This window comes from Vombatus ursinus, unplaced genomic scaffold (genome assembly GCF_900497805.2).
Source record: "Vombatus ursinus unplaced genomic scaffold, bare-nosed wombat genome assembly UNPS02014863.1, whole genome shotgun sequence".
In the NCBI taxonomy this organism is placed as follows: Eukaryota; Metazoa; Chordata; class Mammalia; order Diprotodontia; family Vombatidae; genus Vombatus; species Vombatus ursinus.
Genome location: NW_020954641.1, coordinates 21617283 through 21639762, shown reverse-complemented (window position 1 = coordinate 21639762; position 22480 = coordinate 21617283). Strand labels below are relative to the sequence as shown.

At 34.5% G+C, this 22480-nt stretch overlaps 1 protein-coding gene across 6 annotated transcripts in view; it reads right to left on the bottom strand.

The window, feature by feature from the left end:
- PWWP2A (PWWP domain containing 2A) overlaps positions 1 to 22480 on the bottom strand; it is a 35571-nt gene that overhangs the window by 4882 nt on the left and 8209 nt on the right. For 4 of the 6 annotated variants that reach the window (XM_027841925.1, XM_027841926.1, XM_027841928.1 and 1 more), the window contains one exon: positions 11306 to 13937. In XM_027841925.1, the coding sequence (XP_027697726.1) occupies positions 12251 to 13937 (1687 nt within the window). In that variant the 3' untranslated portion in view covers positions 11306 to 12250. Of the gene's footprint in view, positions 1 to 840; positions 962 to 11305; positions 13938 to 22480 lie in introns of those variants that run through there. The other 2 variants (XM_027841927.1, XM_027841930.1) reach the window with 2 other exon arrangements.

Genomic DNA, 22480 nt, shown 5'->3' with positions numbered 1-22480 from the left:
TAAAAGTCCAGAATATCCAAAGCTTTTGATCACAATTGATCCAGAATGTTCCAATTCAATCATCTGCTTACAATTAGAGCCAATATGCTTCTACACTTCCAATATAACAATGATACTGGCAAATAAATTCTCAAAAATTCCAGAAAGTAAGCAAGTATACAAAACATATCCAAATCTAAAGGCAACAATTAAATACAAATCCCTTTTCTACCAAAGCAAGAGCCCAAAATTATTCTAACAGAATAAGAACTACTCTCTTGCATCAGAACTTTTCAGGGTTTTATCAAGTGTCTCATTTAATATAATAAAATTTAAAGAACTAGATTACAACAGCGTTTTGGCTGTTGGCCCTTTGCCACGATCAGTTTCTATTCCTTTTATGTAGACTTTCAAAGATAAATTGACCAAGAATATGTACAATAAGAAATAATCCAAACAAACAACAAAAAACCTACAATGATGTAATGAATATCTTTTTTTTTTTTTTTAAAAGGCCATTGAGAGAGTTGAAAATATTTAAAAACCACCACTCGACCAGGACTCCATCATTACTTATTACGATTATAAAACATACGGCCCTGCATACCAACTGAAAAAGAAATAGGTCCAGATGTTCAAAAGCACACACATGAAGACTCTAGCCTTGCTCTCTGAGCAGGACAGGTATCACCAAGTAGACTTTAATTACAGCCTAAAATCTACATGAGGTACACAGGTACCAATGAAAACAAGAAAAATAACTGATGAATTCATCAACTCTAACCTAGACTATTTGGGGAATAATTAAGTTATGACATGATGCCCCCCTTCACTTTGGGGCAGGGCTTAAAACAGACAGACCTGCCCGTTTCACTGTTAACTTCAATGCTCCCAATCTGAATCCACAGTGGTCTGTCAGACACTGTAAGGGAGCAGCAGGACTCGTCACTGTCTGATGTAATATGCTGCCATTTGTTGAGACCTATGGTAGAAAAAATCAAGTTAACAAAAATAAAGTAGTCATTCAAGTTTTTTAAACCCATTTTACAAAAAAAAAAGTTTTTCTTTTTTCCTTTTTTTTTTTTAAGTGACCAGATTTCATTTGTCATTATGCATTTATGCTGAATAACTCTTGGGCTTCACAGAATGTATGTATAACTAAAAAGCATGATGCCATATAGAACACTAACAGAAAACAAAAGACTGTAAGGGACCTATCTATGTACACAGTTCCAACTAAACTATAGAATAACATGGACCAATCTGCTTCCATAGCAAGGCGATTGGCATACTAAGTTGCTCACAAAGCAAACTTAGAAATACAGGGAAAGTAGTGAATGTCATATTTAAAGTATACTTTTGACCTGAGTTTTGTTTTAACCTAAGAATAATTACTGAACATCAACACAGGATAGAAAGTCTTAAATATCCATGAATATGCTCAGAGCTTCTGTTGCACAAAAATGTCCTGACTACTTGAGGCCCCTTTCCTCTTAATTCCAGTAACCACATAAGCATATTTTTCCATGCCTAAAATTCTTATCATGTGAAGTAACAGTTATTACTGGGTTTCCCTGAGTTTTTCTGAATAAATAACAAACCTCTACTAAATGAAAGTAATGAAAATAAGCTAATAATTTTTATTAAAATGACACTAAAGGTGCTGATGTTGATGCTTTAGTTTGTAAAACATTCCATAAACATAATTCCATGAATTTGCATGTAACCCTTAATAAGCAAATATAAATGAACAAAATTTTTATTCCTTAAGAACTCATTTCCTCCTTCAGATTATTTACTTGCCTTTTAGAACCCCAGTTAACCCCAGTTAAAATAACCACTGCCCATTTAGTACTTTTAAAAGTACTAAATAAAAGCAGCAGCAGAAATTAGAGAGAAAAAGGTTCTATCCCCCCACAAGACATTCCTGACAAAGAACCTCATAAGAAAAAATTTTAGAAACTTCAACTACAAATGGAATTTAGCTAGGAATATAATACAGATTCTAGGAAGAAGGCAATATTTTAAAAGTGACTAGAAAAATAACCAGGTTTTATCAAGGAAATTTTGGTTAGGTATTTTATTTTCCCTAAACCAAGAATAATCACAACAGAGGTAGAAAGGATGTGAAGAACTCTATAGCTATTACAAAATTTGTTTTCACAAGTCGTCCTCACACTAACACATAGTGCTTAGAACAATACTGAACACTTAAGACATTCCATAAATGTTCATTGAATTGTTGAACTCAATTGTCATCCCATTGGCTTTATAATTTTACTGAATTAAAAAAAAAAGCCGTTTACATACCACGTTGGCAATATTCAAAGTGAAATCTACTTGTGGTCACTAGCTATATAGTAGTACAGGTAGAATTTGAGTTAAATATAGCTAGACAACAAGAGAATCATGCTGCCCAGCCATAAGCACAAAGGAAAACCAAATCATGTGAAACAAGAATAAAAGTAATCACTTGGCCTCAAATGACTTCCGCTCCCCGTAACCTATTTTTTTTCTCATCTCTAAAAATCTAAAACTTTAGGCCTAAATGAGATCTAAAATCTTTTATAATTCATTCTCTGAGTAAAACAGTGAAATGGCATAGACACAATGAACGGAAGATGAGATTTATTCTATTAATGTTTGTGTCAGATTTCTCCTCACTATAATTTGAGCCCATAAATACTCTGCCCAGGGAGTAATCTCCTGTGTAGGCCAGTAAAAAGAAAAAGATCCTTTGGATGGCAATGACTGGGCAAAATGAAAATAGTGTGAGACAACCACCTTTCTTTTCTTTACAGGGATTGGAGGAGGAAAAGTGCAATTGTAGCAGAGAAAAATGCTGACTTCATAGACGCTACATACTACAGCCTACAGAGTAAAAACAAAAAAAATAACAATGGCAGTTACTACTGGAAAGAAGCAAGAGAAAAAGGGGCAGTGGAAAACAACCAAAGACTAATTAATCTCCTTCCAATGGTGCTGGAAAAAGGTAGAAAATAAGAAGGCCAAGATCTTTGGAGTAAGCTCTGAATTAAAAATAACAATTTAGAACACATATAGGAATTCATCCTGTTACAACTAAATGAAAAGATCAAAGTTTTCTCTGCTCATGAGAGTATAATTGAAGATGGGCAAGCAAAGGGAACGCTTTAATATACAACCCATTTTAGAAGGGTCCAGAAGTTTTCTATTCTGCAGTAACCAGTTATTTTCTCATGATTTTAAACAACATTGAATGTAATTCTACCCGCCCCAGGTTCTAACTTGAAATGAAGCACTTAAAAGAGAATCAAATGTTTAATGAGAAGTGCTGCTATCAATACGGTCTCAAAATTGGACCAGGCCCTTGCTAATAATTACCATTTCCCATGAAGAAAAATATCCTTCTCTTTCCTATTTATCAGCCCTTCCATCCTAAATCCATGAGGCTAAAGTTGTTGTGATGTAGATGTATCTCAGGAAAGGGGAAAAGGAATGTCCCACTGAATCCTAATCAATGAACCACCAAAAAATGAGGGAGGGGAGGTTGTAAGGGTTTACAAAGAATTCCTATTACTTTTCAATCACTCTTGAACCAGTAATGTAGCTTAAAATAATAAAATGCCAGATTTCCTGCTGAAATGCATCATTTACTGAAATGAATTGATTCATCCATCTAGCAACAATGGTACTACATTTGACAGCTCAATGTGCAGAAAGGAGCTCCATTACCATCCCACATTCTCTCCAATTTTACAATAGACTCTAAAGAAACAGTTTGGTACTAAAGAGCTGAGATGAGACAGTTGAAAAAAGATCCAGATGGCATAGGTGGTCTGTAAATCTATGCAATAGAATTCAATAGCTTGTTCCTACCCACTATATTCTTCAGCAGTCTTTCCAACTGGTCTTACAGCCATCTTTTTTTAATCCTTAGCTTCTACTTCAACTTGTAGGATTTTATCTTCAGCTCTAATTTTTTTTTCTCTTCAGGTTTCCAGAGAGTAAATAAAATATGTCAGATGCTAAAAATAATTCAACAAAAAAGAAAAAGAAAAAAGAAAGAGTGGTACAATAGAAAGAGTGCTAGATATGGAGTTGGAATCCTAACTCTTCAACTATCTCTATGACCTTGGACAGACAGGTCATTTAACTTTGCTGGACCTGTTTCCTCATCTGTCCCAAGTCTGTATATATGGTCCCTTTAAAAACAGTATCAGGAAAATATGAGGCAGCCATGAAGAGAAAGCGCAATGAATTTAGACTTGGAAAAACTGGGCTTAAATATTTTTATCACTTACTATCTGTCACAGTCAATCAATATCTATTAATTGCCTACCATGTATCAAGCACTGTGCTAATCTCTGGGAATATAAAGGCAAAAACCAATCCCTGCTCTCAAGGAGCTCAATCTAATTGGAGAGACACCAAAAAAAAATGAACTAGTATTAAGGGGGGGGTGGCAAAAGGCTTTGTAAAGCTGGGATTTTAGTTGAGACTTAAAGGAAGCCAGGAGGCAGAGATGAGGAAGGGGAATACCCCAGGCTTACGGGACCAAAGCGGGTGAAAACACCTGTTTGACCTTGGGCAAGTTACTAAACCTCCCTGAAATTGTTTCCTCATCTGAAAAATGAGAAGATTGGACAGATGACATTTAAGGTCATTTCTAGCTCTAAATCTATCCAGTGATGAAATAATTCACAATAGGCTTTGCCCCAAAACATTTCGACCCTTCCCCGCCAAAAGACAGATATAATGTGTATCCCACTCCTCTGAAACAGACAGGTTATATTCTTCCCCTCTATGGATATATGCAACCCATTATCTGATCCAAGTTCATAGCTATAAATGAATATTTTATATACTGTGGGGAAAAAAAGTTTACTGAGTGGGCTACTAGACTATAAACTCCTTTTGGACAAAGTGTTATATACATCTTTGCAAACTAACCAGGCTTTGGATGTAGTTTATGTTCAACAAATACTTTTTGAATGAATGGAGGCAGAAACTGAGACCTGCAATGTCCATTTTTTTTTTAAAGGCAAGTTTCACCTAAGATTCCACATCTTCACCCATTATACATCCAAAACTTTACTCCAGATTTGTGATAGCTCACATTCTAAGACAATACAGGTTCTTTGTTAAAATGTATGAGTAACTGGAATTTTGCAGTTAAAGAATAATATGGCCATTTTTGGATATATTTTCCCCATTATACTAATGATAAACATAAACACTACTACACAATATCCAAGTATGTAAGGGAGAAAATATTAAAGTAGTTTTACATCATTATGTGATATACATTATATATGACATACATCATTATATACTACATATAACAAAATACAACATTCCATGCCTAACACAAATCAGCAGATATAATAGAAACTCTACCTTATTTGGGAGAAGGATTCTTAAATATTAATCTAGAATGGTCTTTAAAAAAATTCCAAGGGGCAAGTGTAACAGGATTATAATTTTGGGTGAGATTTTATAGGTGATTTAGTTCAATCTTCTTACTTTTGAGATAAGGAAACTAAGGCCTCAAAAGGTTAAATGACTTATCTAAGGTCAGACAATTAACAAAATCAGTGCTCCCAACTAGGTTGCCCAACTATAAATCTCATACTACTCCACCCACTTTAGTTTATTCCTCATAGCCCCCCAAGCCAAAAATTACAATCTTAAATATTCTTTACCTTAATTTATAAATAGTTTGAAATTAATCACTAACTAATGCAGAAGGCTTACAAGTAACTACTGTCTGTCTTTAAAATGAAAGAGTATCTGTGACAGCTCATGTTATGGGTTCTACAGGTAATAATAGCCAATCCACCTCCAACTTCTACACTTAACAGGTTGGGCTTCAGTTGATAACTTTTCTGCCAAATATATATGTGTATGTGTGTGTGTATATATATCTATATATATATCTACATATCTATATATATCTATATATATATGTTCACCTAGAAGAAAAGTTCTAACATATTCCACCTAGGAAAAACAACATTTCTTCCAGATTTTACAAAGGCTTTAAAATTGAATCTTTGCCAAAAAGGTCAATAAGTTTACATACTTTTTACAAAGTTGCTTTCATAGACAACTACAAAAATTCTGCTAAAATATGAACTATATTTCAAATTCCAAGGGGAAAGACAAGTGTATTAACAGCATGAAAAACCTGAACTGTGATTCGACCATTTCTATGCAAATTTGAAAACCATGACAACCAAGTTAACTCGCTAAGCAAAGGACATTCCTTTGCTTAGATTTGAAGCTAGACTCTGAAGAATTAAAAGATTGAGACAGATGCACTCTTCTAAGTAATGGGTCAACTCCATTAATAGAGTTAGATGTTCTTTCTCCCCATTTTCTTAGAATCTTAAAAAGTTGGAGTCAAGTTTTTCTTTGGGGCAAGTCTTTAATTCTCACCTTTAAAAATACCTTTTTTTAAAAGAGTCTGCCTAATCGTTCCCATTACCATCAGCATTTTATGGTAGCACGTGCTTTTTCAAAAACAGAACTATGTACATTAAATTTAAGGAAAAAAATACAAATATCAAAGAAAAGTGCTGCCTGACAAAGTTTTCTTTTCTAGATATCAAAAAACTCTGTTATTCTCATCAGCATGAGTCTTCTCTACAGCTTTTTTTTTTTTTTTGGTCAGGCAATGTGAGTTAAGTGACTTTCCCAGGGTCACACAGCTAGTAAGTGTTCTGTGTCTGAGGCCGGATTTGAACTCAGGTCCTCCTGACTCCAGGGCCAGTGCTCTATCCACTGCACCACCTAGCTGCCCCCTCTGCAGCTCTTTTTTAACCTTTGATGGAATCTTCCATTCTTCTCATTATAATAAAGAAGCAATCTCTTAAATTATTTTAAATTCAGTACCTACAGGGCTTTTAAAAAAAATTTTCAACCTAAATACCAAAATTCAAGACTTGACTTGCCACTATTTAGTTCATCTCTTCAAAAACTAAAATTACCTGAAATCTTATAAAAGTGAATGTTGAACACTAAAAATAAATAAATATTTTTTTAAAAAGGAAAAAGAAAAGTACATGGACCTACATATATAATTTACAAGTCAAGTATACATGGTCAAAAATGAATTTAATTATGAATTTGTAGCTAAATAAATTCTGCACTTTTAAAACTCTGAAGGGAATATTTTTTACTAATGGTACAGAACTTGGGGCAAGGTGCAGAGAAACTCCCTATTTTGATTTACAAATTATGCACGTTACTTTTGCACACAGAAAATTAAAAATGTGAACAATCTAATTCTTTTGACCTTTTTAGTCAAATTTCTTAAATGACGACATAACTAGTTAAAAATCTACACAATATGAAAACCTCAATTTCGCCAAGAATTTTAACATGTCTTATAAATCTTTTACCAGAGATAATGGTACCCAGTCATTAGTAAAGGTACTAAAGAGTAAAATGGAAAAAAGGCATGAATTAAAAGTAGAAAACTATGGACTAAGTATCCAGAAACTAATTTGAAATTTAAATGTACACTTGCTACTTATTAGCTGTGTGACCCTGGGCAAGTCACTTAACCCCATTGCCTAGCCTCCCCCGCCCCCCCCAAAATTTAAATGTACCTAATTCACTTGATTTTAATTATTAATGGGTTTCCTTATTCTAACTTTATTGCCCATATTTCTCAAAGTGTATATGTCAATTGGGATTGTTTATAATCAGTCCTATTAAAAGGTACTGCCAATTACACAGTGACCCCGTGTTTGTTAATCATCCCCTTCAGAAGTTCTACCTGTTTGAGAAAAATTATGAGAACATCCGATAGTTAAAATCAGCATTAGTGGCAGAAGTACCCAAATAGATAAAATCACAAGATACATCAAAATATGCAAAGGAACATATGTAAATATCATGTCTTTCCTTTGATATCAGCAATTTTGTAAAATTAAAGCCATTTAAATGTTAGCACAGCAACTCATGCATGCACACTATAATTTAGCTTAATATTCTATGGCACATAGTAAATACTTATTAAATACTCATTGAATGACTTACAACTAATAGTTCTCTCCAGGTCAGATCATCTAATTGAAATTACCCTAGTTTTTCAAAGGTCTTATGCCAACTAAAAATTCATCAATATTAGCATACATACTGAGAAATCACAATTCTCTGATATAAGCCTAATAATATGACTCAAAATTGCTAGTCTCCTGAAATGGGCATTTCATTTCCTACTAGTCTTTGGTCATTAAATGGAAAAAAGCAGCATCCAAAGTATCACACTTTAAATACTCTGACATCAAAGTACTATGTTGCTACCATATTTTTCCCTTTTAGGTTTACCTGGTCTGAGACTTCCTTGAACCCATGTTTTAACATGCCATGCTTTCAGGACATTCCAGAAGGAACATTTCATATTTGATAATATTAATTCAAACCTAAGGTATATTACTTATGACCCACTGGGTAAAAATAGGCCTAGTAAGTGTCAAGAGAATAAAAATATGCCACACAATTCATCGGGATCACTATTTAGTGTTAATAGGTTATAAGAGTTATTGAAGAAAGCATGTGCTTTTTACTCGAGTACAATGTATTCTCTCCTTATTCTACACTGCTACCACAGAAGATAGCTTTGCAATGCCATCATGTTTTAATAAAACTACAATTCTCCAATGTTTGTTATAATGGTTTATATATCAGTCAACAAGTATTTCTTAAGCACTTACTGTACCAGGCATTGTTCTCAGCATGGGGGTTATAAGAAAAACACAAAAACAGTACCTGCCCCTAAAAGCAAAATTGGTCAAGAACAGTGATCTGGAGATTAATGGGAAATAGCCTGGTAGGAATACAGACCTAGGAATCAGACCTCCTTTTTTAGAATATTTAGCTGTCACTTTGGACAAGTCAACCTTAGAGTTATTAGTTTCATAATCTGTGAAATGAAGGTATTAATAGATAATTTATATTTATCAGCAACCTCTAAATCCAAAATCAGGTCATTCCTTACCTTCCAACTTCATTGAGAAGGTATATCATTCAGTTCTGAGTCAACTGGGAAAGCAACATTTTCAAAATCAAAACAATGATTCTCTTTCCTGCCTTGACCTGTTTCATTTTTAGCTTTTAGCTCCCCTCTGTAATTCCTTACTTGTTCCTTTCACACTCTCAGTACCTGGCCCATTAAGCAGATTTTTTTTTTTCCATGCAGGGGAAAAATACCCATGGAACTATGAATGTATACAGGGGGAGGAAATAAAATTAATTTCTTTTTTTGTAACACTCCAAAATGAGCTCTAAAAAGAAATTCACTAGGATTACCTAAACCACCTCAGTCTCTTTTTGTGGCAAAAAAAATTGTAGCTGTTGAAGCAGAAAACTATCCACACCTATCAGGACAAAATGCTTTTGAGAAAATAACCGCAGCAGAGGAGTACAAGTTTGATATATTTACCATAATAAGCTATTTCAGTGTCAATTTAACAAAATACTTTTGAGATGAAAATAACATCCTAAAGGACATCAATCTTAGTGCCTTATTTTCTAACAGAGGCAATCATTGAACTTGGCAATTAAGACTGCAACTATGTGGATATATATAGTTCTTTGCTTACCTCAGAGATGATTATATAAAACCGGAATATGTATCACTCATTTAGGACAGTTTTATCTTCCCTTTCTCCTATAATGTATTAGCACATCCTATATATAATACTCATTTGTTTGGTCAACAGTCACTGATACTTCTATTTTAATCCTCCAAAATGTAAAACAAATTTGTTTCACATTAAGCAAATACCTGTCAAAACACCATTACTAAGGTGAGAGACTTTAGCTAATCACTATATACACAATGTATCTGGGACACTAAAGGTTTATAAAATCAACAGTTGAAGGCAGATTATTTTTGCCCTTAATCATCAAGGAACTTAGATTCAGTCAACAGTCTATTAAATTCAAACCAAAACTCCTTACAAAATTGTGTTGATAGCCCCCAATAACAAATTATTCTAATGACCACAGGGCAATCAATAATACTATGGGTTCAGCTTCTAGATTATCTACTTGCTTTAATTATGGGATCATAGATTTAGAGCTGGAAGAGATTCTGAGGCCATCTAGAGTAACCCCCTCATTTTACAGATAAGGAAACTGGGGCCCAAAAAGGTTGTGACTTTCTCAAGGTCACACAGAAGATAAAGTAACAGAGCTAAAATTTGAACCCAGGTTCTAACTCCTGAGATCCAGCACTCTTTCCACTGCACCATAGTCACAACACTAAAGATTTATAAATGCAGCGCAAATAATAATTCCTGAAATATTGTAGTTGTTTCTGTTTGCAGGAAAGAATACATTTTATAGAAGTGAAACAACATCTCACAATCAAAAATTTTCAACTTGTGTGTTTACTACAATCAAAAAGCATTGAGTTCTCCTGGAAGTTACTTAAATTATCCAGCAGAAAATCTAGTTTTCATAGTTTGTGCATAAATAACTGTAAGCTTAAGGAAACTGATTAACTGATCACATCCAGAGGAGTAACTACCAATAGGCAGCACATTAAATGTGTAATAATAGTAAGAAAATGTTTCAAATTGGGTTATTTAGAAATCCACAAAAATAATTAAAATATCTAATTCTGTCATCCTATAGGCATTAAAAGTCTTTTAAAGTGTCAATTCCTCTATCATTTAAAATTACATAATGCACCTGTTAAAAACAACAGCTAAAAACTAATCACATAAAAAACTATTATTGCCTTTGTATGAAGCAACTTGGAAAACATGGTATATAACTTGCTCTGATACATAGGCAAGTGAAATTTCCCTAACAGGGCAAACCTGAAAAAGGAGAAAACAATTAACAAAGATAAATGGGCACGAATGGAGAATAACAAAAGAGAGGGAGCTGAGTCACCAGCATTTAAAAAAAAAAAAGCCCCAAATGGGCAATAATATTGGGCAAAGTACCAAACAGACCAGGAGACTAAATTTAAATACCTCCTTGTGAAAATTTAAGCATGTGACGAAAAATTAAGATTTATCAATGAGAATTAAAACTCATACCTTTATAAGCTAACAAACCTAAAAATATACTGGACCCTTCTTTGTACTACACAAGATCCAATTTTAAGGACTATGTATTGAATAATGTCTTATCGTGAGCTTATTAAAAAATATTCTGTGGCAGGGCACATGAGAAATTAAATTTTTGATCTGTTACTATCTCTAAGTACTATATAGAAAATACTCATTTTCTAATATTCTGAAATTTATTTTCAAAGCTTTTTGAGAAACACACACAAATAATTCAGATTTAGTCAATTTTATTTACATTTTTTGTACATATCAGAGCATTACACAATTACATTTTCTTACTTTCTGACCTGCAAACAGATACCTTAAACGGAAATATTTTTTTCAAAATTATGAAATTAGGTACATCCAAAATGCAACAATTACACATGACAAGTAATTCACAAAGTGTAATTTACTAGGACGTATCCTAAAAATTTAGGAACAACCAGTCAGGAGAAAATCTGACCAATTTAGCAATCAATTATTTACATTTTTCAAAACAAACCTCTCTCTTTATCTAAACTCCCAAGTCAGAACCTTGGAAGATTTTTTTTTAATGGAAGAAAAACAGGAAGTTATGATTCACAACTATGCAGCATTGACAGCCCTTGATCCCAAACTCTTGAGCAATTTTGCAGCCTGCCTCTTGAACAGTGAGCATCCATCCCTATTTCAGCTTGTCAAAAACTGAAGTGTCAAACTTATGCCCTTGTGTGCATAGAAAGGCTTATGTGTTCTTTAATTTATAAAAAAATAAAAATAAAAACAAGTGGTCACTAAAATCCCAAACGTTCCTACTGGACCACCCCCCTCACAGCTATTACCCACATCTGTAACCTGTGTCACATAGTAATAGGCTACATATTTGGAAGAAACCGATGCATATTCCCTGCAAAAAAATGCCTTTCAATTGAGGCTATGGCTCCTATGCCTTGGGGTAAGGTTGAGGAATTTTAAAATGCAAGACTTTACTTAAAAATATTGCTAAACTTCTCATGTTAAGAAAAAAATTTGATTGCATGTTCAATTGGTTTCATTTGCCTGTCAAGAAAGTTATCATGAGATCAATTTTAGTATTAAAAAAAGCAGCCAACTGAGTGCAATTTTTCTCTTCCTGGTTTTGGCCAAGTCTACTTTGTGTAAGATATTTCTAACTAGCCTAATAAAATTTTGTGGAGCCTCCAAACTTTTCTTGCCTACCTTACTGTCCATGTTCACGTTTCAAATTGTGTCAACAGGGCCCGCACTTCGGGAGTCAGCTGCTTTGCAGCCTTAGCTGCCTCTGTGATAGCCTTGCGATACAAGCCCTTTCTCTTCTTATTAAAGCGTGACTGGAAGTTTTCTAAAAAGGGGGACAGTTGCGATAGTGCAAGGAAAGATGTTGTTGGAGACCCAAACCATGAAATACGGGCCTCCTGTCGGACTAAAAGGCCGTTATCTTTCCGGCTTACAGTTATAGTAAGAATACGGGCTGGCCACCATGGGAAGCCATAAATCTTGGCCCAAACAATGTCCCCTACACATATGGTCCTGCCATCTGGTGTGATGCATTTAGAGACGTTTTTGGAAAAGACTTTCATTTTCAAGGAATTACTGAGCTTTTTCTCTTCCTTTGAAGAGGATGAAGTGGAAGAGGTGGAAGGTGCATGCATACTGCCTGGAGGAAAATCAAAGCTTTCAGTAGAACTACACTCTGAATTGGAAGATTTCAAATCATCTGTGCTATCAATGCTACACACTGATGCACTGGAAGAGTCAGATTTCTTTTGATTTAGGGTCATGTAAACAGTGATATTGCTTTTGCTGCCCTTTTTGCCCAATGTCTGCTGTTCATCCTGCTCATCAGGCACATGTACTTCACTTGTGTCCTGAACCTCACTGTTGGCCTCTTCAGGACCTTTTGAGGGATTCTGATTTTCTGAAGGGGCCTCACCTGCTGAGCGGGTAGAGGTGCAGCGAGACTGGGGTTTGGGTGCCATCTTGCCACTCCGCATTTTCTCAAGTCCGGCCTTCATGGAAGAGTCGTTTTCTTCATTCCTGTATCTTTGTGGCTTCAAACGCAACCGGGGTGGAAGGGAACCTGAGCTGGTGTTCTGAAATCGACGGGTGAAGTGAACCTTAGAATGTGCATTTTTGGAAGTGGAAGTTTCACTCTGTTTCTTTTGTGCCTTTTCTTTGGCCATTTTCAACACTTCCCGAGCTTTTGCATGATCCATGTTCTTACTCTGGAGCACTTTTTTAGTACTTAACTGAGCTTTTGAAGTATTTGCCTGAGCAGACACTTTAACTACTCTGCCTCTGCTGTGAGCAATATTTGAAACTTTGACCACAGCATTTCTTTTCTGGCTTTCATTTTGGTTTTTCCCATCCATTTTATGGTCAGTTTTAAGTTTTTTATTCACAGTAGTTACACTTTCATTTCTCCGTTTTTTATTATCATCATATTTAGATGAGTCACTTGCATTGCCACCTTTTTTAATTTCCTTTTTTTCTGCAACAACACTGTTTTTACATTTGTCACATAGGACTTGTCTGGGTCGTAGTTTGATAGCATTCATTATAGAAGTGGGCTCCTCCCTGTACATTTTCCTTTTGGGTCGTTTAATTTTCCGAGGAGGAGGCTGAGGTATTGATTGGTTATACGTGTCCCTGATAAACAAAGGGGGAGGATAAGGTGCTCCTTCATGAAAGAGAGGAGGTGGTTTAGAAGTCCACAGGCTTTTAGCAAGGCTAGGTTCTGGTGGCTGAATGGGAGAACGGTCATCAGGACCAGCACCATTCAAGTCACACTTGATTTCTGTTCCTTCTTGGAATGATCTATTGTGGAGCTGCATGGCTTCAGGTTTATCTTTGTATTCTCTTTTGGGGAAAATTGTCACAGGGATTCCATGGGGCCCAAACCTTTGGGGGGAAAAAAGAAATAATTAAGTTAATACTTAAGGGGACAGAATGCAACTTCTCAAACCTACATTTTAACTTAAAATGGTCAGTCCTGGAAGCTATAACAAGAAGTTTTTTTAAAAATGCAATTATAAGCAAGAATCCCTTTCTTACTTATTCATTAAGGGGAAAAAAAATAGCTGCTCATTCTAACACCACCCTCCCTTCCCTCCACATGTCACCTCATTTTCCTGTGCATAGCTAGCTAAAAAATATTCAGACTTCTCATGTTACTACAAAATTTAAAAACCTTTAAGCAGCATTTTAAGGTGATTTATATTGTAAATAGTTCCCCTTCCACAGCAATGGTGCCTAACTTTAAAATTTTGTGCTATAATGGAGAATTACATTCACTGATTAAGCAGGAAATATGGCTCTAGAAGTATAACTACAAATTTAAGAAATATCATCTAAAAGCCTTATCATTTCACTATAATATTTCCAAGATGATTATGCCTTTGACTACTCAAAACAAATCAGAGAATTCAGTCACAGTTTGCAAGTTTTCTAAATTAAGTCCCTTAATCGCATAAAATACTTAATGATCGACATAAAATATTTAACCCTGTGATTACATGACTATAACAGAAAATCAGAAATAACTACCTCTAAGCAGGGATATAAGCCCAAACCTCTGAATATGAATTCAGTCCAACGTGCTAACGTGCCTCCCTAATTAAACAAAAATTAAACCTTCAGATACCAATGGAAGGCAATTTTATATATAGTACATTATGATTTTGAGATCCTTGGACATCAAATATCATGACTTCCAGTCCCACCCATTCCACACCCTGTACCACGCCCCCCCCTTTTTACTCTCCTCCATTTAGAAAAACTGGAAAGTATGGGTCTAATCACAACAAATACTATGACAACCAAAATCTCTCTATGGGGGAAAAGTCTGTTTCACTTTTTCAAAGCAATATTTGATACAATAGCTAGTTTTATATATCACTTAGAGATATGCAAAGCACTTTATATACATTATCTTGCTTTAGCTTCACAACAACTCTATGAGCTAATAAGTATTTCATGGTTATTAGTCCTCCTTTTAAAGGAGGAAACCTAGGTTCCATGGTATTAAATGATTTGCCATGATTTACAGTGCTCCAAAGGCCTAACACTATAATGTTGTACCTCTCAACGAACCTCCATAATAAAAGCATTCTGAAAAGTATTTTGGATACCTTAGAGTTTGTTATATCAGAGCTTAATCTTTCTTACTTGCCATTCATACAATTCACACATGGATAAAAATACTCCAACCTTGAAATTTGGCCCTCACCTACACGTTTTTGACTTTTTAGTCAATAAACATTTTTAAGTGCCTAGTATATGCCAGGCACTGTGCTAAGTGCTAGAAATATAAATACAAAAAAGAAAGACAGTCCCTGCCTATATAATGGGGAAAGACAACACAAAAAAAGGAACTTAAGGGGGGGAGGGGAAATTATTCTTGTCCACAGCCAAAACTGGAGAGATACCCAAATGAACCTGCTGACTAAATCTAACACCAAAAAAGTGAAAAGGTTGTTTATGAGGCCTTGTTTAAGCCTGGTCCACCAAACTACCTGGTTAAAGTCCTGATGTCTTCAAATGAGAGCACTATAGCAAGCCATTATATATATCATGTCACATGGCAAAATGGAATCTGGAATAGGTGGTCATAGTCTGGGTATCTGTTCCTCAAGATATATTCCCCTGATTGTAATCTTACCAATTAATCTTTTCTCTTCCACCATTTTTTATAAGGAATAAGCAAAGTGCTACAATACATTCCTCATAGTAGGTATTTAAATATATAGAAGGTAGAAGGTTTTTAATTTTCTGACTACATTAAACAATAAGATTCACTCGTGAAAAATGGACTATAAAATCTTTATATTTAAATTTCTAAAATATATTTAAGCCCTAACTTTATATTTTGGGTCCGAGTACAACAATGGAATGAAATTCAATAAACTTTCACATTAGCTGTCATTTACTCGCGATTAAGGATGAAAATGAATGAATAAAACTTTAATAGTGTTTTTCCATGTTCATAAAAGCAAAAAAATAGTATGGGCAGAACTCTGGGGAGTTATTTTTCCTAAAATGCCTAAGTTATCCTTTTTAAGATCTTGTGAGCTTTCTTCCAATGGATATTTTGATATTAAGATCTTTTCCATATTATACACTTTTACTCTTTTATCCCGAAGGTAATCTAGCCAATGATTTTTAGCCATGAAATCCATAAAATGATCTATGCCATCGTAGGGTTTCTGCAGTAACACCGTTATTATTCAAAACAACTTTCCCTAAGCCCCAGTTTTCCCATGTCACTAAATTTAATGTGAAAAGTTATTAGTTTTGTAGTGTTCCATTAAAGAAATAAATAGGTACTATATAACTAAATATATCACTTGTATTACTAATATGTGGAAATGATAACCTACATTTACCTCTTTAAAAAGCACTGTATATACCATCTCAAGTTGATATTCAAAATAAGACTAACAGGCAGCAGGTCAATTATTATTGCCTTCATTTTACAGACAAATTAAGGTTCAGAGGTAAATAAGGTCCTTCTTTCAGTATATCATGCTCCCCTCTTATTCCTAAGGTATTTTATAAAACCAAAATGTTGCCCATTTTGTAGTACAAAAACTATACATGTTACCTATTCTCAGGGTAATTACTAGTATATCATGTGTTCATTATAGGCAAATGATTCTATGGAACCATTAACTCAACTTTCAAGATTTCTAAAAATCATATAAAAGGGAGGAGGGAGGACCTCCTAATTTCTCTGAAATAACACAATCCTAAAATTAGCTTAACAGTCTAATCCTTTTCATTTAGAATAAAAATAGAAGCTTATTATCCATAATTCTAAGGACACAAACATTCAAGTAATGATAATTTTCCTATTTTTAGACCTTTTCCCATGTGGTCATTCACACCATAAGAATGAGCATATGACTGGATTTTCCAAATTACAATACATAAAATGGTTCAAATACCAGCCTACTGAGACAAAATTAATCTGAGTAAATGAAGAGATGCTTATTAACAGAATGGCAACTGAAGATATATAGAAAAGTTCTGATTTGTGTCAATGGACGGAGCATTCACAATAAAATTACCATCTCTTTCAAACTATTAAAGTGGAAAACAACATTTATAAAGCCCTTCCTTCTCAACCACTCTGACACATAAGTAGCCCAAATATCATCATCCCCATTTCACAGACAAAGGAACAGACACAGAGAAGAAGAACAGACACCTTGCCCTGGGTCTTACAGCCAGTGTCAGAGTCAGGACTTGAACCTCATTTAGTCTGATGACTCCAAGACCAGCAATTTCCAGTTTCTCCACAAAGTCATGCTGTTAATATCCTTGAAAAGCATATTAAAAGCTTAATAAAACAAAAAAAGCACTAATTCAATTTAGTGTAATTATCATTAAGTACCAACTACGTTCAAGGCACTATTATAAGGTCAAGAAACCTAGCTTTCTACTGAGAGGCACAATCTTGGTATCAGTAAATAAGCACAAAGCAATTTCAGAAAAGAGCAAGTACACGATCTGGAGAACTCAGAAAAAAGCTTCCTATAGGAAGTGGTGCTTAAAGTGAGCTTTGAAGATAGCTAAATATTCTAAAAGGCAGAAAGAGGGGGAATAGTCCAGGTGCTAGGCCTGTACCAAGCCCAGACTCTGCAGAAAGAATGCTCAGGAGAATCCATGGAGGCCATTTTAACCCGAGTGTAGAGGAATAACATGAATTAAGTCTCAAAAGCCAGGCTGTGAAAGGCTTTAAATGCCAGGCTGAGTTATCCTAGAGAAAAGGAAACCACTTAAGATTTTTTTAATGGAGGAGTAACCTGCAATTTAGTAACATTCATTTTTCAGTAGTGCATAGTATTGTGCATTGCATAAAGGCTAGACTTTGAATCAAGGAACCCAATGAAGGGGTTACAGTACTAGTTCAGGTAAAAAGTAAAAACAAAATTGATTCTGGGTTACTGGATATGTAAGTAGAAACAGAAAGGAATACATGGAGAAAGAACATGTAAGCTTTAGCAACTGACTGGATATATGGTCTCTGAAGAAATTGCTCAAAAACAGTAATTTTAATAATGCTAAAATTACCCGAGTATCAAAATTAACTATGTTTTCAATTTGAAAAAAATTTTTTTAGTGAACTCACCTAGTTTCCCCTGCACATATCATTTACAAACCCAATGACCAAATATAAGAAAGAGGTTTAATGGTAATCTTCCCAAATTACATAGGACTGGAAAAGACTGACCTATTTTGCCAGCAGCTAAGTTTTGCTTCATCTTTATAAGGTCAAAATTAAGTGTGTTGTATAATATGAACATCATTTAATTATTTAAGTTGCATAGAAAGCTCTAGAAGGAATGCCTTCTAAATCCAAATAGGACCCTTAACAATCATATAAACTATAACTCAAAAGACAAAGCATTACCAGGTTGTCTAAGTACCGTGGATTAGATCATTCCAGAGATCTTTATATTAAAGACATTCAACAGAGTATTTATAACTACAAATAGTAGTTTTTAAAAACATTTTATAACCTCCTAAAAACAGCAATTCTTTTTTCTACAGTGTTCCATTTTAGGACAAATGGTAAAATAATGGCAAGGCAGACATGGTTAAGTGCTTAATATAGGTCAAATTTCCTTCAGCTCTACTTGTAACATAAGATGAAACATACCCTTGGGGTTTCTGTTGTTCCTAAGCTATCTTGTACTTTAGGCAGCATTTGTCTTCTAGTAGAGCCTATATTCAGAGAGGGAAGGCTTATATGGCTAAGGGACACTTTGTAACAAAGCTAGAGGTAAAGGCTAGAAGTGATAGGCAAGGCAAAGAAAAGGAATAATAAATCTATGGGAAAATGAGAAAAAAAAGGGAATGAAAAATGATTAAGCAGTATATGCTATGTCAAATTAAAAAAAAAAAGTTCTGTCTAGTATACCTGTATAACCTTCCAACTAACCCAATTAATTTAAAATTCAATATTCTGGAGTTAGCTATTTTTTAATAATTAGATGGAAAGAAGCTAAGTCTTAGTGCTACCTTGGTTTAAAAAAAAAAAAAGGGAAGGATATACTCAATAGATGGACACATAATTCTTTCCAAAAGGTTCTATCATTGTCCCCCAACTGAGAGTTTCTATAAGCAAACCCGCTCTGATAAAGTGCTATAATTCTAGCCACCTCACCCCCTCCTCTGTCCCCATTATTAAGGTCAACACAACACTGTTACTTTTGGAGACAGTTTGTAACACTTGAAATACACTTACTGATATAATGGTAAAAAGAAACAAACGAAAACAGAATCAGCCAATGGGACTATTCTATGCCCTTAAAAACCACAGATGTGTGCTCCTGACTCAAATTCTTAAGTGGTATTGATGGTAAGGTACTGGTATGTTCAAATTGCTCATTAGCATTAGCCTCAAAGCAACCTCAATCCAATCATACTCTCAGACCTGGATCTAGTTTCCTCTAGTTTCTGTTTAGATCAATTTGTCCATGCTGAACTGATTTATCTTTATAGGCTTCACCCCAATTAAAACATTTTTTTTCCAGTTAGCACAATTTTCTTTTAAGTATTAAACTTACTATTAAGAAAGGGGCAGAGGTTAGTCAACAGTTCAAGGCTCAAAAACAACATAAGAAGAGATTGGTTTTGCAGGCTTCCCAAAGGTAGTAGACCACACCCCTCCCTTCAGCAAACAATACAAAGATCAATAGAAGACAAAAGGAACATGTTTTCCTCCCAGAATTCACTTCTCTTAAGAGAAAGTACAGACAGTAAAGCTAGCTGGGTAGGAAAGCAGTATTTCATATTGAAACCCTGTTTAAAAATTTTCTCCAGATTTATTCCCTTTCAAGAAGTTTTCTACAAACTGCCTCATTTATTTAGAAGCATTAAAAACTAATAATAAACATCACAAAATTAGTTGAAGCATATAAAGGCAATCTGACTTTAATATTTAGCTTACCTTAAATAAAGAGGTTTGCATTTTTGCTCGGCATATTTAAGCCAAGTATATCTGCAGTGGGCCAAAGACTTTATCTCATTTTTATTTTTTACTTAAAACTCAAAATTTCTGGAAGTGCAATGACCAAATTTCACAAACTAAATTTATAAACAGTTTCAAAAGGAATCATTTCCAGGAAAAAAAACCAAAACATTATTTCAGAATGTTATTAATTCAGACCTATTTACCAAGGCAATTAGGTAGAGCCATAGATTGAGCACTGTGCCTGTAATCACGAAGACCAGAGTTCCAATTTGGCCTCAGACACTTTACTTGCTGTGACCCCTAGGCAAGTCACTGTCTGCCTCAGTTTCAACTGTAAAAGTGAATAATAAAATCTGCTTCCTATGGCTGTAGTGAGGATCAAATGAGATAATAATACAACACAGTGCCCTGTACATAGTATACACTATATAAACGCTAGCTTTTATGATTATCATTATTGTTACTATGACCTTAGCACTATGGAAAAAGGCACTTTGGTTAGCAAAAATTTCTATCAATAAACCAATTTCTATCAAGACCAAAATCTAGACTGTGAAAGCCAGAAAATATATATGAAGTTCTTTGTAAATCTTAAATATATAGGTGCTATTATTAGTAGACTACTAGTATAAGCCCAGCATTCAAACAATGAACGTGTTAATTACAACCAAAGCACAAATCCATGAGCACCCAACAGATAAGCAGGCATTGTGTAAGGGCTTTGAAAGTATACAAAGCATAAAAACAAGTTGCTGCCCTTAGGGAGCCTGTGGTAAGGGGAAGTGTGGGATACACAGATATTCTAATAGATTAACAACAATTAAATAAATTATGTATTAAGTGCCTACTAAAAGTAATAACTATAATTCAGAGTGGTCATTTTAAACTTTATACAAAAATACATATAAGACTTAAGTTTCCCTAATAATGATCTCCCTTTTCCTAATACTAAGCTTTAGGAAAACACAGGGAAAAAATAATAATTTCAGTCATTGATGATATACACTCTATCTGCCTAAGAAACTGGAGGTTAAGGTAAGATGGGAACCTTCCAATTTTCACTCCACAACCTCCTAGTTGTACATGCGATGAACCAGTTATATAATTTCCTATGAAATGTTCTGCATGATTTCACATATATAATTGATATCATATTGCTTGCCTTCTCAAAAGGTGGAGGGAGGGGCAGGGAGAATTTGGATCTCAATTTTTTTTTACTGTTACACATAAATTATTTCCTGAGAAGGCTTTTTTCCAAACTTTCAAGGAGAAGGACCTCTCACAAAACTACCCAGTATTCATTCTGTACATATATTTTATGTGCTCATATTGTCTCTATTAAAATGTAAGCTCTTTTAAAGGATTGTTTCCACTGTCTCCCAAAAACTCAGTACAAAAGTTGTACCACATACATATACCAAAAAAAACATCTTTTAAGGCAAAGGTGGCGGGGTGGGGAGAGCACAGCAGCTGGAGAGGAGTGTTCACAGACAGATTTCAGGGGTCTATGAATTTAGATGGGGGAAAATAGTTACATTTTCATTAACCTCTGATACTTACCATTTCTTTCAATTATGAATTATTAAAAAAAAAAAAACTTCCTGAGAAGGGGTCCACAGGCTTTGCCTCACTGCCACAGGGGTGTGTGACACGCAAAAAAAATTAAGAACTCCTATTTCAAGGCAAATCTATTTGACCATGAGAAGTTATTTTAAAGCAGAAAGCTTTCTTTTCATTACTCCCACCACAGGAATCATAGGTAAGATGGCTAATGGTGGGGCAGACCTCATTTGTAGACAGTGAAAGAGCATGAGTGGTTTAAAGCTCCCAAAAACGTGGTTTCAGAACAACCCTTTAAAGAAAATAGGATAGACTAGGAAATGAGATAAAATAACTTACTTTGTGCCAGGACTGTGCAAGAGACACTAAGGCAAAAATAGTCCCTCAAAACAAACTTTATATTAGTCTTTCCTAAATTAAATGGGGCTTTCCATATCACCTCCAGAGTGTTTCATTCATATTTCCTGCTATTCCCAATTTTGAGTTCTTATTTTAAAGCTTTAGGTTAGTAAAACCTGATTCCACTTTTCTATCAATAATGAAAACACTAATTCAGAAGAGGACATCACTGATTATTAATTAACTAGGTACCTGACATTTCTTTTAAAAAATGAACACTTCCATCAAAGGACCTTCTCTAATACTGTAAATATTCACAAGAGTTTTCAAACACTTGGACAAAATATCATTAAGTTCTAACTCCGGACTTTTGGTTAGCAATGACTAATTTGGCCTTTCATTTTAGTTTTAATCTACAAAAATAATGTAGGTGGGCTCAGTTCAAGAGTTAAGATATGCTTGAATGAGTATACCAACCATTAAAAGGATCAAATATTCCTCAGCAAGTGGTCACAAAATAAACCATCATCATTTTTTCAAACTAATTATTTTATATCATTGATGT